Source organism: Trichomycterus rosablanca, chromosome 6 (genome assembly GCF_030014385.1).
Source record: "Trichomycterus rosablanca isolate fTriRos1 chromosome 6, fTriRos1.hap1, whole genome shotgun sequence".
Lineage (NCBI taxonomy): Eukaryota > Metazoa > Chordata > Actinopteri > Siluriformes > Trichomycteridae > Trichomycterus > Trichomycterus rosablanca.
The window spans coordinates 12,956,345-12,976,044 of NC_085993.1; the positions used below are offsets into that span (position 1 = coordinate 12,956,345).

At 39.9% G+C, this 19,700-nt stretch overlaps 2 protein-coding genes across 2 annotated transcripts; one reads left to right on the top strand and one right to left on the bottom strand.

The window, feature by feature from the left end:
* Positions 1 to 616: 616 nt before the first annotated feature.
* tarbp2 (TAR (HIV) RNA binding protein 2) lies at positions 617 to 9,522 on the top strand. Its single transcript, XM_062996618.1, has 7 exons — positions 617 to 846; positions 4,093 to 4,410; positions 4,881 to 4,950; positions 5,051 to 5,168; positions 6,143 to 6,270; positions 6,366 to 6,558; positions 8,708 to 9,522. The coding sequence occupies exons 1-7, from the start codon at positions 794 to 796 to the stop codon at positions 8,863 to 8,865; spliced, it is 1,038 nt and encodes a 345-aa protein (XP_062852688.1). The 5' UTR covers positions 617 to 793; the 3' UTR covers positions 8,866 to 9,522.
* An 8,037-nt stretch (positions 9,523 to 17,559) lies between these two features.
* On the bottom strand, positions 17,560 to 19,687 carry tespa1 (thymocyte expressed, positive selection associated 1). The gene is made up of 4 exons (XM_062997154.1): positions 19,605 to 19,687; positions 19,280 to 19,488; positions 17,627 to 18,759; positions 17,560 to 17,565 (listed from the first exon to the last, which is right to left on the bottom strand). The coding sequence occupies exons 1-4, from the start codon at positions 19,658 to 19,660 to the stop codon at positions 17,560 to 17,562; spliced, it is 1,404 nt and encodes a 467-aa protein (XP_062853224.1). The 5' UTR covers positions 19,661 to 19,687.
* Between the last annotated feature and the right edge of the window lie 13 nt (positions 19,688 to 19,700).

A 19,700-nucleotide genomic window follows, 5' to 3' on the forward strand; every position in this document is an offset into this window, starting at 1 on the left:
TTTAATATTTCACTCACTGCTGCCTGTCCCATATGAGAACATGACAGTGCGGGGTTTGTTTGGAACTATTGGAGGGTTACATGAACCACGTGACCGCGTAGCGGCGAGATCAAGGAGTGTCGCAACTCTGTCTACGGCTCTGGATTAGATTAGATTAGATGATTAGATTAGATCAGATTCAACTTTATTGTCATTGTGTAGAGTACAAATCCAAGCCAACGAAATGCAGTAGCATCTAACCAGAAGTGCAAGATAGAGATTATTTATATATAATACAGTTAAAGTGCAGCAGTGACCAGATAGATAGACTAGTATATAATTACAAAGTTATGAAAGGTGACTAACAGAACTAACGTTATAAGTGAGTAAGGGTAAGTCCCATTTCAGACTCGCTCACTTAGCACTCTCATTTTGTACCCATGGTTTTTTAAAATATACTATCGTGATCTGTTAGAAATCAAATTAATGATTTTAAAATTAATCAAACAATGATTTCATTGTCGGTTTCGAATTAAAGGAATAATATTTAACATCTATAGACCCTACACAAAGTGGACTAAATATAAATGGTATGCCATTTGGGATGCGACCTGTTGTCAAGGCAGAGTACTACTTGCTTCTGTGTGTGTGTGTTGCTGTGTGATCATGTGGGAGAGCAGGAACAGGGTTAGCTCTTCTCTTACTGGTTACCCCGCGAGGAAAACCACCAGCCCATGATAACACGGGGCTCGTCATTTTTTTGGGGGGGTTTATTTTATCCTAAATTATTGGGCTTTTTGTGTGGTATTGGGGGATGAGCGAGGAGAACATCCCGGAGAGCTGCAGGAGAAACTCTGGGTGCACCAGGTAGGGCTGTTTTGCCTAGTTAGCCGCTAGCATTACGAATGGCTAATGTTGTTAGCCACAGGAAGCTAGCCAGAAACGAAGCGATATTAAGATTTAGGTTATTTTCGTGAAGAGTTGACTTATTCAATTGTAGTTTTAACTTTGTTTGCTGACACATTAAGCAGCCTTATCTACTTTTTTCAAATTATATACCGTTAATGTCCAAAGTTTATATATTGTACCGGCACATGAAATTCTGGGGATGAAAGTGATTAAGATACAAAGAGCATAACTGATTATTAGGGTTGCTATATATAACATTAAAACCACCTCCTTGTTTCTACACTCACTGTCCATTTTATCAGCTCCACTTACCATATAGAAGCACTTTGTAGTTCTACAATTACGGACTGTAGTCCATCTGTTTCTCTGCATGCTTTGTTAGCCTGTTCTTCAATGGTCAGGACCCCCACAGGACCACTACAGAACAGGTATTATTTAGGTGGTGGATCATTCTCAGCACTTCAGTGACAATGACATGGTGGTGGTGTGTTAGTGTGTGTTGTGCTGGCATGAGTGGATCAGACACAGCAGCGCTGCTGGAGTTTTTAAATACCGTGTCCACTCACTGTCCACTCTATTAAACACTCCTACCTAGTAGGTCCACCTTATAGATGTAAAGTCAGAGACGATCGCTCATCTATTGCTGCTGTTTGAGTTGGTCATCTTCTAGACCTTCATCAGTGGTCACAGGACGCTGCCCACGGGCGCTGTTGGCTGGATATTTTTGGTTGGTGGACTATTTTCAGTTCAGCCGTGACAATGAGGTGTTCAAAAACTCCATCAGCGCTGTTGTGTTTTATTCATACTCATACCAGCACAACACACACTAACACACCACCACCATGTCAGTGTCACTGCAGTGCTGAGAATCATCCACCACCCAAATAATACCTGCTCTGTAGTGGTCCTGGAAGAGTCCTGACCATTGAAGAACAGGGTGAAAGCAGGCCATGCAGAGAAACAGATGGACTACAGTCAGTAATTGTAGAATTACAACTGTTTCTATATGGTATGTGGAGCTGATAAAATGGACAGTTAGTGTAGAAACAAGGAGGTGGTTTAAATGTTATGGCTTATCGATATATGTGTGTGTGTGTGTGTGTGTGTGTGTGTATGTACAGTGTATCACAAAAGTGAGTACACCCCTCACATTTCTGCAAATATTTCATTATATCTTTTCATGGGACAACACTATAGACATGAAACTTGGATATAACTTAGAGTAGTCAGTGTACAGCTTGTATAGCAGTGTAGATTTACTGTCTTCTGAAAATGACTCAACACACAGCCATTAATGTCTAAATAGCTGGCAACATAAGTGAGTACACCCCACAGTGAACATGTCCAAATTGTGCCCAAATGTGTCGTTGTCCCTCCCTGGTGTCATGTGTCAAGGTCCCAGGTGTAAATGGGGAGCAGGGCTGTTAAATTTGGTGTTTTGGGTACAATTCTCTCATACTGGCCACTGGATATTCAACATGGCACCTCATGGCAAAGAACTCTCTGAGGATGTGAGAAATAGAATTGTTGCTCTCCACAAAGATGGCCTGGGCTATAAGAACATTGCTAACACCCTGAAACTGAGCTACAGCATGGTGGCCAAGGTCATACAGCGGTTTTCCAGGACAGGTTCCACTCGGAACAGGCTTCGCCAGGGTCGACCAAAGAAGTTGAGTCCACGTGTTCGGCGTCATATCCAGAGGTTGGCTTTAAAAAATAGACACATGAGTGCTGCCAGCATTGCTGCAGAGGTTGAAGACGTGGGAGGTCAGCCTGTCAGTGCTCAGACCATACGCCGCACACTGCATCAACTCGGTCTGCATGGTCGTCATCCCAGAAGGAAGCTGACGCACAAGAAAGCCCGCAAACAGTTTGCTGAAGACAAGCAGTCCAAGAACATGGATTACTGGAATGCCCTGTGGTCTGACGAGACCAAGATAAACTTGTTTGGCTCAGATGGTGTCCAGCATGTGTGGCGGCGCCCTGGTGAGAAGTACCAAGACAACTGTATCTTGCCTACAGTCAAGCATGGTGGTGGTAGCATCATGGTCTTGGGCTGCATGAGTGTTGCTGGCACTGGGGAGCTGCAGTTCATTGAGGGAAACATGAATTCCAACATGTACTGTGACATTCTGAAACAGAGCATGATCCCCTCCCTTCGAAAACTGGGCCTCATGGCAGTTTTCCAACAGGATAACAACCCCAAACACAACCTCCAAGATGACAACTGCCTTGCTGAGGAAGCTGAAGGTAAAGGTGATGGACTAAACCCAATTGAGCATCTCTGGCGCATCCTCAAGTGGAAGGTGGAGGAGTTCAAGGTGTCTAACATCCACCAGCTCCGTGATGTCATCATGGAGGAGTGGAAGAGGATTTCAGTAGCAACCTGTGCAGCTCTGGTGAATTCCATGCCCAGGAGGGTTAAGGCAGTGCTGGATAATAATGGTGGTCACACAAAATATTGACACTTTGGGCACAATTTGGACATGTTCACTGTGGGGTGTACTCACTTATGTTGCCAGCTATTTAGACATTAATGGCTGTGTGTTGAGTTATTTTCAGAAGACAGTAAATCTACACTGCTATACAAGTTGTACACTGACTACTCTAAGTTATATCCAAGTTTTATTTCTATAGTGTTGTCCCATGAAAAGATATAATAAAATATTTGCAGAAATGTGAGGGGTGTACTCACTTTTGTGATACACTGTATATATCGAGAGAGAGGGTGAGAGAGAGAGAGAGAGCTTAAATCATTGTCACATCATCAGTTGAAATATTAAGAATTCTAAGATTGTCATATCACACATGTACATTTAATTACATTCACTTGTTTCATCAACTTGTTAAGTTGTTTCATCCCAAGCTATAATAATTCATAATTATATAATAATATAATATAAAAGGTGATTGCATGTGTAATGTTTACACTTATTGGCATAACCATGTCATTATCACTACCTAAATCAAGTCCCTCCCACCCAAAAATGTCATGTCATTAGTGGTGTTATAATGGTTTTCCACAGAGTAGGGTATGGGTAAAAGTGTGCTGACAGTCCGTTATATTTTAAATAATCTTCTTGTAGGCACATACATGTAGCTGTCAAGTCTAGTTAGTGTGAGTGTGTGTGTGTGTGTGTGTGTATAAAATATATGATTCTGTCCTCTATCTTTTCTTTTACTCACTTTCTCAATGTATCTTAGTGTTCTCAGTATAGAGCAAATGCTGGCTGTGAATCCTGGAAAGACGCCTATCAGTCTGCTGCAGGAGTATGGAACGCGGATAGGCAAGACACCGGTGTATGACCTGCTGAAGGCCGAAGGTCAAGCCCACCAGCCCAACTTCACCTTCCGCGTATCTGTGGGGGAAATCAGCTGCACGGGCCAGGGCCCCAGCAAAAAAGCTGCTAAACACAAGGCAGCTGAAGCCGCCCTAAAGATGCTAAAAGGAGGGATGCTTGGTGCTTTAGGTGTCGATGAGATGGATGGAGAAGACTTTGATGGGGCCTTGGATGGAGACTGGTAAGAATAATGGAAAATATAAACAATTATCAGTTATTACATTGCATATTTTTCTACCAGTTACTGGTACCAATCTGGTGTACCGTTAAATTTCAAACTTAAGTTGGAGACTTTATCATGTTTTTCCACATCTTACATGGGAATCATATAAACTAGGCTGGCATTATATTACTAAGATAATAAGGTTTATAGTACAGCTCTATTAATCTGTGTAAATGATAAAGCCAAATCAGTATAACCTTTTCTATGCAATGTGCAGGAATTAAAGGATGTGTTAGAAACATCCTTGTATCAGATACTACAGGGCAACTTTAGACATTAGTGGAGTCCATGCTTTGGCAAATCGTAACTGTTTTGACAGCATATTAGGCAGGTGGTTATAATGTCAAACGAATACCTAAATTTTATAGTCAGATTTTTGGTTTCATTGTCTTGTGCTTTTTGTTGACTGTAATATACGGTTCCCACAGCTCCCAGTCTGAGATGAAATTATCCAGTTCCAGCCAACAAGCTGAATGTAATCCAGTGGGAGCTTTGCAGGTGAGAGACACAATCTTTGCAGACTTATAATAATGTACGTAGAACTTTTCATTAAGTCGCATTCTAAAGGTGTAAACAATGAAAATGCTTTTTTTTGTAGGAGCTGGTGGTGCAAAAAGGCTGGCGTTTGCCAGAATATACAGTCACACAAGAGTCTGGGCCTGCACATCGCAAAGAGTTTACAATGACGTGCAAAGTAGAGAGATTTATTGAAATTGGTAAGTAGTCTATTCTTTTAGTGCAATTATTATTAGATTTCCATTAAACAATGTGTGTTGTTGAATTGTTGTTGCTCTTAGACATTTTTACGATAACGTGTATCTGACTGCTTCTATGAATTTCAAACTGCTGCTTAATACCAATGCCAGCAACAGCCGATTGTTGGGTTGTGTCCAATACACTAGCTCACCTGTGCGTTGAGCTTGAGCTTTGGTGTTCTAACCCCAGCTTTGCTACCGACAACCCAGTGGTGAAAAGACACAGCTGCCCGTGTCGGTATGGTGGGATAAGGGTGCAAAAATACCACCCCTGCTGTCTGGTCGAGGCACCAGTATGAGTAGCCAAGGTACACATAGGGTATAGAGTGATTCTCCATACACAGTTTGGATCTCTGTGAATTTTTCACTGGCTCAGTAAGTAGCACTGTCGGCTCACAGCAAAGAGGTCCTGGGTTCAATTCCCAGGTCCACTCTGTGTGGAGTCTGCACGTTCTGCCGTGTCTGTGTGGGTTTCCTCCGGGAGCTCCACTGGTATTCCACTGGTAGCTGGTGTTAAGTAGTAGCCGGTGACTGCACAACAGAGTAATCAACACAACAATGCAAACAAAAGAGGAATTGGAAATGACTAAAATGGGCAAAATGCCACAAAAAAAACAGACCCTCAAGTCATATTACCTTGTGCGATGTCAGTTATTGGCTGAAGTGGTCTACGACACACCAGCACTAGATGGTACAGTTGCTTTAAATTGTTATCATGCTTTAATGTGTAGCGGTCTTGAGGGAACAATTAGAGTTTGGCAATTCTAGGTGAATGTTGTGTTTTGGAAATAATAATACTACAGAATACTGTGACATTCTAATGACCTAATGAGAAATGTTTTGTTGAATTAGGTCTGGAAGAGCTTTATTGGGTGCTCTGGTGGTACAGTGGTCCTTTACGCTGTAATTAAAATGGTTAAAAATACTTTCTACAGGTAGCGGTACATCAAAGAAGCTTGCCAAGCGGAACGCAGCAGCAAAGATGCTTTCGCGGATTCATGATGTTCCTGTAGACATCCGCAGCAGCCATGAAGCTGAGGTAGAGGACGACACTTTTAACATGGTGAGGAACATTAATATGAATTATTAATACTTTAATAGTAACATGTAATGTAAATGCTCAAGCTCATTACACTCTCTTTTGCTCTCATATTTAAGCAAATGAGTGGAAGGCAGGAAGGAGGGAAATGTAAGGGGTTTGGATGTACGTGGGACTCTCTGCGGAACTCGGCTGGAGAGAAAATCTTGCAATTGCGCAGTCACCCTTTAGGCTTGCCCAATTCCAACTTCTGTTCTTTACTCAAAGACCTCTCTGAAGAGCAGCGCTTTGACGTCAGCTACCTGGACATAGGTAAGCAGCATGACTGATATATATTGGGTTAGATTTGTTACTTTTTCTAAATGTGTATCAGAAATGCCAACTTTGTCTGTACTTTTTAACTAATTGTTAGAGGACAGGTAACTAATCGACAAAATTATAGCGTCTAAATAAAATATATCAAACATTCTAAGTTTTATATTAACAAGCTGTTGTACTTTATTGATCACAAACAGTGTAACGTAGTACATGTGGGAGTAAGGTAAGCAATGATTAGTTCAAAGCTCTGAATGAAGAAAACAGTTACAAGGGATAAATGACACGCTAGCCAAAAAATTAAAAAGAAATCCTAGTAATATTCTAAACCTTTGTTTGACAACATTATTGTAGTTATTATAAGATGATAATCAGAGTTCCACTGTTATACAGGGACATAATAAAGCAATAAGCCACAAGAGGCCGTGCATTACTGTGATTTTAGCATGGGGATGACGTCCTAAAACTTCTTTCCCCGTGCTAAAATCATAACAGTAATGCACGGTCTCGAGTGGCTTATTGCTTTTATAAAACGGCGGTCAACATAAAATATAATAAATACAACAATGTTTAATTCATAAATGTATTTATTGTGTATAAACTTACAATAAAGCATTCTTCCGCGACGCAAAATAGTTCGATTAACAGTGTTGCTAGGCAACATGAGGGCGAAAATAACATTAACTTTTTCTATTCAGTGGCGTATTGATATGGAATGATGTGAGGTGGTCATAGGTGTGCGTTTATCGGGGATTTTACAACGGCTTCGAACGCAGCTCGGCCAATCAGATTTTAGGACCGGAACTATCCGTTTTATAATGCAAAATATACAAACCAAAAAAAATTATACAATGACTTCAGTCTCCATAAGGCACTAACATTATATTTCATATACTGTATATCCTCACAAAAAATCAGGTTTTCCTTCTGAAGATTTTTAAACTGTGCAAAAGTCTTGACATATTGAAATGTAAAAAGATTATAATAGAAAATGAGTGCATTAACAGCTATTGCCACATTTACTTCAAAATGTAAATACTTCGGTTCAAAAGGTTTAAAAACATTGTGTGATTTGAAGTAATTTTTATATAGTTAATAGTTCGTGGAAAGCAATTGGATATATTTGATTTTCACCATGGGTGGCACGGTGGCTCGTTGGGTAGCACTGTCACCTCACAGCAAGAAGGTCCTGGGTTCGATCCCCAGGCGGGGTGGTCCGGGTCCTTTCTGTGCAGAATTCTCCCTGTGTCTGCGTGGGTTTCCTCCGGGAGCTCCGGTTTCCTCCCACAGTCCAAAAACATGCAATCAGGTTAACTGGAGACACTGAATTGCCCTATAGGTAAATAACCCCTACAACCCTAATTGGATAAGCAGTTAAGAAAGTGAATGAGTGAGTGATTTCCACCATAAACAAATGATTCTCCTTTTTGAGGATCAATGTTTCCCTAAAACACATTAACAACTCACACACACACACACACACACACACACACACACACTACATTGTGTTGTCCTCTGTCACCTGCATGCAGGAGTCTTTATAAATACATGCAAACTGAAACAGACAACTAATCTATTAAAATGTAAATTAAAAAAATTTGAACTTGACTAGAACTAATTGGTTTTAATTTCTTTGGTAATATTTTTTGCACAAAACTCACTAACTTCAAGTTCCTAATGAAGCTGCCGGTGGTGTCATCTGGTTAATTCAGCAAAAAAGTGTATAATCTTGCACCGAGGTTGTGTTCTGATGCATAATCTCTTTTTGCCGTGTTGACACAACTGCATTACCTTTTAAAGGTTAAAATTCATAAACAAAAGATGCTCTGGAACCTCCTGTATGTTGCTTTTTAACATTAAACTCATTGTGGTATATTCTGCAATATTACTCTGGGGGGTCATTTTACCAATTATTTGATAAATTTTTCTTTCACTTATGGACTTCATATTTGCTAGACCATTGTATAAGCACTCATCTGTCCTGCTAATATGCTATTGTATAGTGGTGTAGTAATAACATTAAATGTGTATTGGGACAAAATAATCCCAAGTCCAATTGCACTGTCAGTTTTTGTGCACAATGTAAGCAATGTGATTAAATTTGGCATCTCAGCTAACTGTGATCTTGTGTCTGTGTTGTACCCAGAGGAGCGCAGTCTCAGTGGTCTGTACCAGTGTTTGGTAGAGTTGTCAACACAGCCCATCACGGTGTGTCATGGCTTCGCCCCCAGTCAGGACGCAGCCCGGGCCAGTGCAGCATTCAACGCTCTTCAGTACCTGAAAATCATGGCTGGAGGAAAGTGAGTCTGTACTGTTCAACAGTAAGATGGTTTAAAGATGAAGAAAGAAAAATTCCTACCTCTTGAGCCCGGAGTTCTGTAACTGTGGGTTTTCATCATGATGACCAACTATTTATAATAAGAGTTTTAAAGGATCTCTTATAAAAGATCCAAAGCCCCTACCTGTTCTCCAAAATGGTTAGAGACTGAGGACTTTGTTTGCTCACTGCTCTTAATGAGTGAATTTCTTGTGAGTACTTTCTTCCTGTCATTCCCCTTTAAAAAATGAATTTTAAAATTGCAGAGTACATGGTTCCCGACCTTGCTTCAAGACACTGAGGAGTTTTTGTATGTTCTCCACATGTCCACATTCATTTCCTAGGTGTACTCTGGTTTCCTCACATCTCCTATAACATGCAGAAGGTGAGTTGGCTGCACTAAATTGACTCGAGTGTGAGTAATTAAAAGTGAGCAGTGTTTTCAAACTTGATGTTAGTAAAAATGTACTCTACAACATGTGTTTATTTGCATTTGTCAGATTTTAGAATGTGATTGGTTCTGTGTCAACCTTTTTAATGTGTCCATATAAGGGAAAAACTCTTTCTCTTATTTTGTGCCATGAATTGTCTTATTGAATTAAAATGAATTTGATATTTAAAGCCTGAACATTTTAGCAAGACTGCATTTGTGTCATTTGTTTAATTATTATACTTAAAAATTAAGAATAAATGTGCGTACTACAAACATGAGCAATAATTCTTAATACTGGGTGTAGCAGTGGTATAAGGTACTGGACTAATGATCAAAAGTTGCTTGTTTAAGCCCAAACCCCCCACCTCCAAGTAGCCAATCACAATTGTATGCCTACACATGTATTAATTGATTACTATTAGTTTTATTACTTGTGGCATTTAGCTGACACTTTTTATCTAAAGCATCTTAACAAACATTTATAAATGTATAAATCACAGGTTCTTACCCAGAAAAAAATAGTGCCATTCTGGCCCCATAATCTTGTTGAAACCAACAAACGTAATATGCGTAAAACGCTCTGGCACATCAATAGAAAACACAAAAAGTGCCCACTGAGGTTACATAATTTGATGGTCACTAATGTAGGTGCAACACACTGCATAATATCTACACAATCAAAACAGATAAAAGCATCAACGCAGTTGCCTTTAATCTTGGACGTAATCTTTGTCTATGACATACTGTTTGTGCCATGCACAGACTACAAAGAAGTTAGATATGCCCTCAAAGAAAGAAGCAAAATTTGCGAAAGAAGAGTGCATTCCGCCATGTTTTTTGGATAATGGAACGCCCACATACAAACGCAGGTTCATTCTTAAAAGGTTTGCCAGTTTGCAGGAACCGACTTTAGCTCCGACACCAGCAGTTTTTTGGTGAAAAAGAAATAGCACATAGGCCAATCTAAAAACTGGATGCAGCATTTGATTAACAGAGCTCAAAGAGACCTACAAGCCTTTGGCCTTGCTGAGGTACACCCAGCACAAGGTTAGCTTAGAAAGCTTGCTACCTTCTGCTGACAATGACAGTGTTCCCCAACTCTGAGGATTGGTTTGTCCAGCAGGACGGTGATCCATGCAACACAGCCAGTTTAATGAAGGTATGGATAAATGACTATCAGATCAGGACGCTGTCATGGCCAGCTTAATAAACCTCTGAAATGTGGTCAAGGGAAAGGTGGACGATCATTGTACCAGGAGTAGCATGAAGTCACCCAACAACAGTGTGAAAGACCTCATTTTCAATCACAGCTTTTATACTGCTTGCCATGCTTTCTACCAAATATTGATTTCTACACTTTTCCTAAGTCATTAGTACAGTAGACCCTTGACTTACGAACTTAATTGGCACCAAAGGGCTGTTCTTAAGTCAAAATGTTGTATGTTAAACCTATTTTTCCCATAAGAAATCATGTAAATAAAATTAATCTGTGCCAGACCTCCCAAACCACCCCCTTACATAACCTTTCTAATGTCTTAAATGGTCTTTTTTATTATAAATACAAGTATATTTTCCCTTAATCTTAAATTATAGAATAGACATTCCTGTAATAAACAATAATAAACAACAATACACAGTAATACTGTACATAAAAACACACACATCACATTTCATACACCATAATACATTTCCTTCTTTTTTTATAAAACATATCTACCAGAAACAACAACTCTCATATTTCTCTATTATTTCCTTCTTTATTTCAATAGTGTTGTATTTTGTAGGTGTAATTGCACGAAAGAAAAATACTTTACTGAGCCGAATTCCTTCTCTCACTCACTCACTGTCCCCTCTGTCTGATACACAGTGACACCTACTGGCAGGAGTAATTATACAACAACAAATAGTGATTTTTTTTTTTTCATTTTCTCAGCTCTGCACTTTCTCAGCACCTTATTTGGGGACATTTTAATATTGAAAACACCGTCCGCTGTGCGAATGTTCGCTCACTGTGTATATATATATATAGAGAGAGAGAGAGAGACGCTCGGAGTCGACTTGTTCGTGACGTCACGTGTTTCGCGAATTTCGGTTCATAATCCGAAATTTGTTCGTACGTTAGGTTGAAAAAGATCGTTCGTAACCCGAAATGTTCGTATGATAAACCTTTCGTAACTCAAGGGTCGACTGTATTGTGTTCTTTGAAATAATACACTTTTATTTTAAACAGTTGTCATTTTCTGTAAATAAACACTCTACATGACAATACTGGATGTTTTTTGGGGAAAATGTTGCCCTCTATATATGCACACATACCTACACCTACTATACAGATTAACTTTAAGGGTTTACAATTATTGACTGTAGCCCTTCTGCTGCTCTGCTCTGTACATCTGCCACTCTCCTCTACAACATTTGTCAATCTAAAAAGACCCCCAGGACCTCCACTAACATGATCATAACAATTCACAGTTGGTCTCAAGTCATCAAAGATTCTGGTGCTTTTTAATCATTTAACCTCAGCTTTAGCGGTCCGTGGAGATATGGAACAGATTGTCTGTGGTGTTAAGACGAATAGTTGCTGATACACTTGTCTTTACTTGCATACTTTTTTTAGCAATTGGAAAGGAATGTAGCAGAGGTGGATATGAATAACTGCTTACTGAGCTAAAACTACCAGGTACATGGGTTCAGTTTGCTAATACACATAATTCATACCACTTTCTATTTGCATGTACTGGTGACTTAGTAAAGCAAGGATGTGAAAAAAAGAGTACTGAAAAGTTTTGAGCAATGTCCCATGTAGTGTATCTTTGCTCTAATTTGTTCGAACTATAGCATATCCAACCAATGAAGTTATATTGTTTTTAATGCATTTTCTCCCCTCTTTCTCCCCCTTTAACACGTCCACGTCATGCTTCCTCTCTGCCTATGCCAATCCCTGCTCTGAGGAGATCGAAACTAACCCACGTCCCCTCCAACACGTGGGCAGCAAGCCGTATGCATCTCATCACCCACACATTGACGAGTGTTGTGCCACCTAGCGTTGTGTACGGAGAGACACACCCTAAGAGTACTCTTTTCTTCATCTCTGTGTAGGCGCCTCTAATCAGAGAGACCCATATCCGGCTTAGTCCCACCCATCTGAACAACAGGTCAATCGTTGTTCATGTGGCCGCTCGGCCTTAGCCGGCAAGGCAGAGCTGAGATTCGATACGATGTGTTCGAGATCCAGCTCTGGTTGCAGCGTATGTTTTTACCGCTGTGCCACCTGAGTGGCTAAATTATCATATTTTTATTACATTTTATTGCAGCCACACATTATTGGTGTTAAATTTTACTCAACTCATACCAGCATTAATATGGAAATAAATAATTTATTGTTGTAAGCCACAAATAAATATTTATAACATTTGCTAAATCAAACAAACAAACAAAAAATACAGAACAAAGCAAAACAATAAAATTACCCTAGACACATTAAAATTCATGTCCAATTTGTCCACAATTGAATATTCACATCCAGTGAATGTAGGGGTGGAAAATTCATATATTCAACACTTAACACACTGGGAAAGTCATTTGGCAATGTCATTGCCAGTACAGTACCATGCTTTGGAATCATGAAAGAGCAGTGATCTAAGCTAAAAAGGTAAAATCAACAAATGGCAGTGATGCATTTGCAATTTTACTTTTTAATACAGAATGATTCCAATTGTGAATGTAAACCGGGGGTGTCAAACTCCTTTCCTCTCACTGGCTGCATCATTGAATGTAAAGTTCATGACAGCATAAAATAACAGTAAAACAACACACCCACATATAAAATGATGCACCCATCAGTAGCAGGGCGGTTTCCCATGCAACGCTGTCTGAGAGCTCACAGGTCACACACATAAAACAGTGGTTTCTGGCTTTGCCCTACATGAACTGACGCACATCTCTACAGATCCCCGGGATCTTTTCCCAATATTATGAACAGTAGATGGTGAAACAATTATTTGCAATCCTGCATAAAGGCATGTTCTTTATAAAATTATTGGCAATTCGCTCCATGTAGTGAGTGGTGAGCCATGACCCATCATTGCTCGTAAAGACTGAGTCTTTGGTTTACCCAGTCATGATTCCCTCACCTGGTACCAATTCACCTGATTATTGTGGAACGCTGTAACTTGAATATTTTTCACTCTTGTTTTGCCTCCACCCAAACTTTTTGGAGTGTGTTGAAGGCATCAAATTCTAAATGTGTTTCTATTTACAAAATATAATAATATAAGTTGAAAGAATTTACAAACTACAGATTCTTCTTTTGATTGTGTTTTACAAAATGTCCCCAGAAATGGGGTTTGATTATCCCTGTCAAGTTGCCACTTGGGCATCTGTACAAAGCCCATAACCCTAAATTGCATTCAGATTCAGCCTTGCCATCACTGCAACAGATTTAAGTGATTTTCTCTCCACATGTGAAGTCTGGTAATGATGTTGAATATTCTTTCTAACAGCCACCTGCTGTGCTGATGGATCACCTTTTCAAACTTTGAAAACCTTTTTCCAAGAAAAGTGAATGAATGACTCAGATTAAAACATGCAAGCTTTTATAGGGCCGAATGAAATCTGTTTTCTAAGTTTTTACTGTTTATTTTTCCCTATTCTTTGTGATTTTTATCTGCTGTTGATTGACATCATAGCAATTGATAATGGGCTACAGCCAAAGTACTGATTACACTCGTATACTAAAACTCGGTTCCAAATGCATAGACGTCTAGTTAAATTAAAGGGCACCAATTTTGCTTATCTTATCTGGAAAAAGGAGAATTATGCATATGTTCCGAGGAAAATATACTCCAGTGAAGGATACAGGTTAGACTGTCATGATATGGAGCAGCTTGTTTAAAAATGGTACTGGAGCGTTGTAGATGAACCAGGACATTCATCGATTGTTTATTCCCCAGACACTAAACCTGCAGAGACAATTAATCTTTTAATAAGCCAAGACTCCAAGCACAAGACCAAAATAACTTGAGTCCGGTGGCCCAACCAAGTGGATGTATATTTCTCTCTCCTTATTTCAATATGACATTCTTACCAGCCAAATTAGTCAATTTTGTGAAGTATTTCTTTTTTGCTTTTCTAAATAACACACAAGAACAATTTCTAGTATGTAGCAGTTCTTACATGTTATTAATAGTTCCTTATAGGGCCAGACTAGCTTTTAGAATTTGAAAAACATTTTTTGCATATGTTGGAGACCTTGATGACTTCTGTGTACACACCTTAAAATATTCCCAAACAGCTGACATTTGATTTACATGTAGCAGCAGCATGTATGTGCGGAACAAACGCGCGTGCTCACCAAAAAATATCAGCACAGATCAGCCAAAAAAAAAAACATTTCGGTAGAATAAAAGTTCGGAATTTGCATCAGTGGCATAATTTAGCTTCAAATCTAAATAAATCTGTTGGTTGCAGATTGTATATCACACACATCTACCTGGTGCATACCAAACAATAAACAAAAGAAACAACGGCAGGTACAAATAAGGCACAATATCGGCTTGTCCCAGGAAGCCGGGCTAGATTTGTTTTCTATCAAGCTACAAGAAGAGTCAGATAAAAAACTCCTACTTGAGCAGACTTTCCTTTTTAAAAAGTGGGAAGATGAAATGCCAGTATATTGGATTCCAGGGGAGATGATGATCAGGGATGCTCATGGAGATGTGACAGGTATTTTTTATTCCTCAGCTAACTTCTTTCTGGGTGGTGGTGGTGTTGGTGAATGGTTGCTGCATGTCCTCTTCTACATAGCCACTGCTGTCTGACTGGAAACTGTCCCCTCTCAAGGGACAATCTGACACAAAGTATATTACATTTTGGTTAGTAATTCTGTCATGGCAAACTGTTTTCTGAATACAGCAACTTCATTAGTAACTTCATGATCTTCCTAATAAGTTCCTGTAAGCTGACATTAGCTTCATGCATTATAATTTTAGCAGTTTGGGGTTTGGTCTACAATGTGCGAGTTTTTAACACTTTATTTACCACAAATGCATTTTTCACAGGTTGGTAGTTTCTGCTTACTGTAAACTCTGAGACTGACTGTAAACTCTGAGACTGACCGTAAATTCTGAGACTGACTGTAAACTCTGAGACTGACTGTAAAGTCTAATAGAAAAAAGTTAGGGTTATTGTAAATGAGCACACTTTTGCATAATTTTGTGTTTTACTACTGCCAGATCAGTTATTCAATAAAGCTTTTGTCTAGACGCTGAAAAAAGTAAGATTTGACGTGTATTGCTATGTCTGTCCAATGGTACAATACGTTTAATACAGAAGTGGAAAACTGGACAGCCACATGCACATACAGTGTATCACAAAAGTGAGTACACCCCTCACATTTCTGCAAATATTTCATTATATCTTCTCATGGGACAACACTATAGACATGAAACTTGGATATAACTTAGAGTAGTCAGTGTACAACTTGTATAGCAGTGTAGAGTTGCACAATTTGGACATGTTCACTGTGGGGTGTACTCACTTATGTTGCCAGCCATTTAGACATTAATGGCTGTGTGTTGAGTTATTTTCAGAAGACAGTAAATCTACACTGCTATACAAGTTGTACACTGACTACTCTAAGTTATATCCAAGTTTCATGTCTATAGTGTGTACTCACTTTTGTGATACACTGTACACTTTAAGGGACATCTATGTAGGATTTCTTTTTTAATGTATTATTTCCAATTTTCCTCCCAATCTAGTCATATCCAATTACCCGGCTGTTTTTCGCTACCTCTACTTCTGCTGACCTCCACTACTGACTGCAGAGAGCAGCGACTAACACACACTTCTACTAATATGTGTGCAGAAGCTGACTGCTTCTTTTTTAACCTGCCTAAAGCATTTTCATATGGAGATCCGTATCGTGCATGGAGTCATTTACTTGATACGATATGATTACACCTCTTGTAACTGGCATGACTTACATGTTTGATGAGTAGATGCAGTCACAGACAGTGTGTGTGCACTAGAGTGTTCTGCTGAAATATTCTCCTCCTCACCCACACTCTGCACCTATGTGAGACGTATCAGTGTTGCAATGGTTATGTTGAACTCACACCACATTAGTAAATTCCAATGAACCAAGTTCAGGTGTTTCAGCCACACCCATTAAGTGTATAGATCAATAATATAAAAAGTGTATACAAATAAAACCTCCAAAATTATATAGGAATATAAGCCCCAGTGCCAACCTTGGAGGTTATGTAACATGCCACAGACTTTAATTTCAAATGAAATGCATGTTGAAACAAGTAATATTAATAACTGGGGTGGCACGGTGGGTAGCACCATCGCCTCACAGCAAGAAGGTCCTGGGTTTGATTCCCAGGTGGAGCGGTCCAGGTCCTTTCTGTTTTACTGCTGCCACACCATGTTCTCACATGCATGTTCTTCCCATGTCTGCATGGGTTTCCTCCGGGAGCTCCGATTTCCTCCCACAGTCCGAAGACATGCAGAGGTTAACTGGAGATACAAAGTTATCCGTGACATGTGAACTTCAACTGATGAATCTTGTGTAACCAGTACCTGTCATGTCATGTATTTAACCAGTGGGGGCCAGTGATAAGCTCAGTGGTTAAGGTACTGGACTAGTAAACAGAAGGTTGCCGGTTCAAGTCCCGCCACCACCAAGTTGCCACTGTTGGGTCCCTGAGCAAGGCCCTTAACCCTCAATTGCTCATCATGTTCTGCTCATTGTGTAAGTCGCTTTGGATAAAAGCGTCTGCTAAATGCTGAAAATGTAAATGTAAATGTAACCAAAGTATGTATAACATGATGTTAAAATCCTAATAAAATTTCAATGATTAAATATGGCTATGCTGTTTTTGTTTACATACAGATAAATGCATATTTGCCCAAATCTTTCTGAAATGAAGGTACATTAAACATATTCTGAACATGTTGCAAAGATTTCCTGCAAAGCAGATATCTTATAAAATTGCAACCAAGCCATGGTTTAAAAAAAACAACATGCTTTTAAAATACCTTCCTTAAATGTGCCCAGAATTAATACTGAGTACAGGCATGAGTCCTCTAATCACTGGTAAAAGTGCACTTATTCTACATGAGTCATTCACGTCCAACAGAGGAGGTGTTGAAAAAGGAAAAAGCATGAATGCATTATTTAAAAACAGTGTGCAATTCAGATTTTCCCTGAAAGGTTTGCTCATGCTATGCTTAGGTTGTTTCATTTCTATTCATACGTAAAAAAAAAAAAAAAAATGTTTTAGCTAAAAATATAGGTGGCTACATACCTCCTCCAGCTCGAAGGAGTTGGCCTGCTTGGGGACGTCATTGATCTGGCTGGATGAGGATTTGACAGGGCTCAGGAGCTGCTGGTGTGCAGTGCTATCAGAGTACATAGGTTGCATAAAGTCCTCAACAAAGTCTCTGTGGGATACAGGGGCATCATCCTCCCATCCAGTGACCGTGATCTGACATGTTGACCCTTGTGTCACCAGATTATGTTGTGAAATCTTTAAAGTTAATGGTAGTTTTTCTGAAAACTCATCCTGACTCACTGGTAGGAGGCAAATCTCTGGTTGGGTATCAGGGATGACCGTCTCTTGATTACACTCAAATGTTCTAAGAGACGAGTCTATTTGTTGAATTTGGGTAGCTGGAGGCGTGCCCAATGTAGCCATGCTGACTCTCTGTGGGCAACTGCAAGGTGTCTGGTGAACAAAATCTATTACCTGTGGGCAACTGGCATCATGGATAACTGGTGTCTTTGCCCCAGTAGAAGAAGAAGAATCGTTGAACCCTTTATCTCCGTCTGTGTCACATTTTGATTTGTGACTCTGCATAGATTCCACTGCTGCCTGTTCAAATCTAAACAAACAAGCCTTTGCTCTGGGACTTTCTCTCTGCCCAGACTGGGACCAGCGCTGGATCCTCTTCTTGTGTGCATCATTAATATTCTCATGCTCGCTCACCTTCTCAGCAGGTTTCAATTCAGAAAGCAGGGGCATCTTTACGTCTTCAGTCCTCTGGGCCGTGCTGATGGCCCCTGCTTGGTCCTGGAGCAATGCTCCTCTCCTTCGGTCATGACTACCTTCTCCCCTTACATTCCCCATTACTATTTCAACCACATCTGGTAGGCTGTTTCTTTTCCTTGGAGAACAGCTTGGAGAGCCTGATTCTGAGCCACGTGAACCAGTGTATAAGCACATCTTTGATACTGTGTCCTTGAGCCGCTCCACTGGAGAACGGGGTTCGTTGCGGACTGTGCTGAAAAAACGCTGGCCTATGCTTCGCTCCACAGTGGGCGACGAAAAGCTGAACTCGGGTGGTGCCAGCTTTTGAACTGGCGTTCGAGACACATGGGAGTAAAGAGAGTAGAAAGCATTGGCCATGGCTGTTAATACCTCCACTTGACGGAAACGACCTATAAAACAGACACAAAACGATCAGGAAATATATAAACACAGTTAGTTTTCTACATACAAATGGGTTCCATTCCGAGGGCTTGTTCACAAGTTCAATTTGTTAGCAAGTCCAATGTAGTTAGTCTAGGCATCCAGCATTGTAGATAGGCAACAGCATATAGCACTGGACAGTAATAAAGACAAATCTGTAATATTCCCTAAAGGAAGGGTTAATAAAGTACATGAAATAAAGTTCATATATCCTGCATTTTGTGAGTTCTATTTTCACTATATTAGGCTACGCTTATACAGCTATTTGTATGAAATAAATGCTTTTTGAAGAAGGGGGTGCTGTGAAACTGGCAAAGATTGCACAGGGGAATTGAGTATTTCAATACTGAGGAACTGAAAATACATAAAAAAAAATAAAAAAACAAAGCCTAACTTTTGCACATGCTTCATGTTTTCATTATGTTTAATTCAGCCTATAAACAATGACTGTGATGTGCAGATGTTTCTTCCTTGTAGCTGTCTACTTACTTGCGAGTGAAAGGTTGGGGTCCTCTTCACGTATGCGCTGGAGCTGGGACTCGAGAAACAGACGGAAGTTGATACCTTTGAGCTTTGAAGGGAAGTTAAAAAAACGAGCCGGGATGCGGGCGGTAACCTGCGGCTCCTCACAGCCAAATCCTAGCTGGTATAGAGTCTCCTCTGCATCATCAGCACACATCTGCAGCACTTCAGTCACACTGGTATTCATGAGTGGGCCAAGAAAGACAAAAAAGATAACAGTCTGTAAATTGCAACCAAGCAGTTAGTTTCAGGTAGAATCTGTCTTAAATTTGAGGTTTTATTGATTCCTTACCTGGAAAAGGTCTTACTCTGGGATGAAATGACACTAGAGGCCATGCTCTGGCCCATGTTTCTCAATGGCAGGTTAGACCTCCGCTGAGATGTGTTG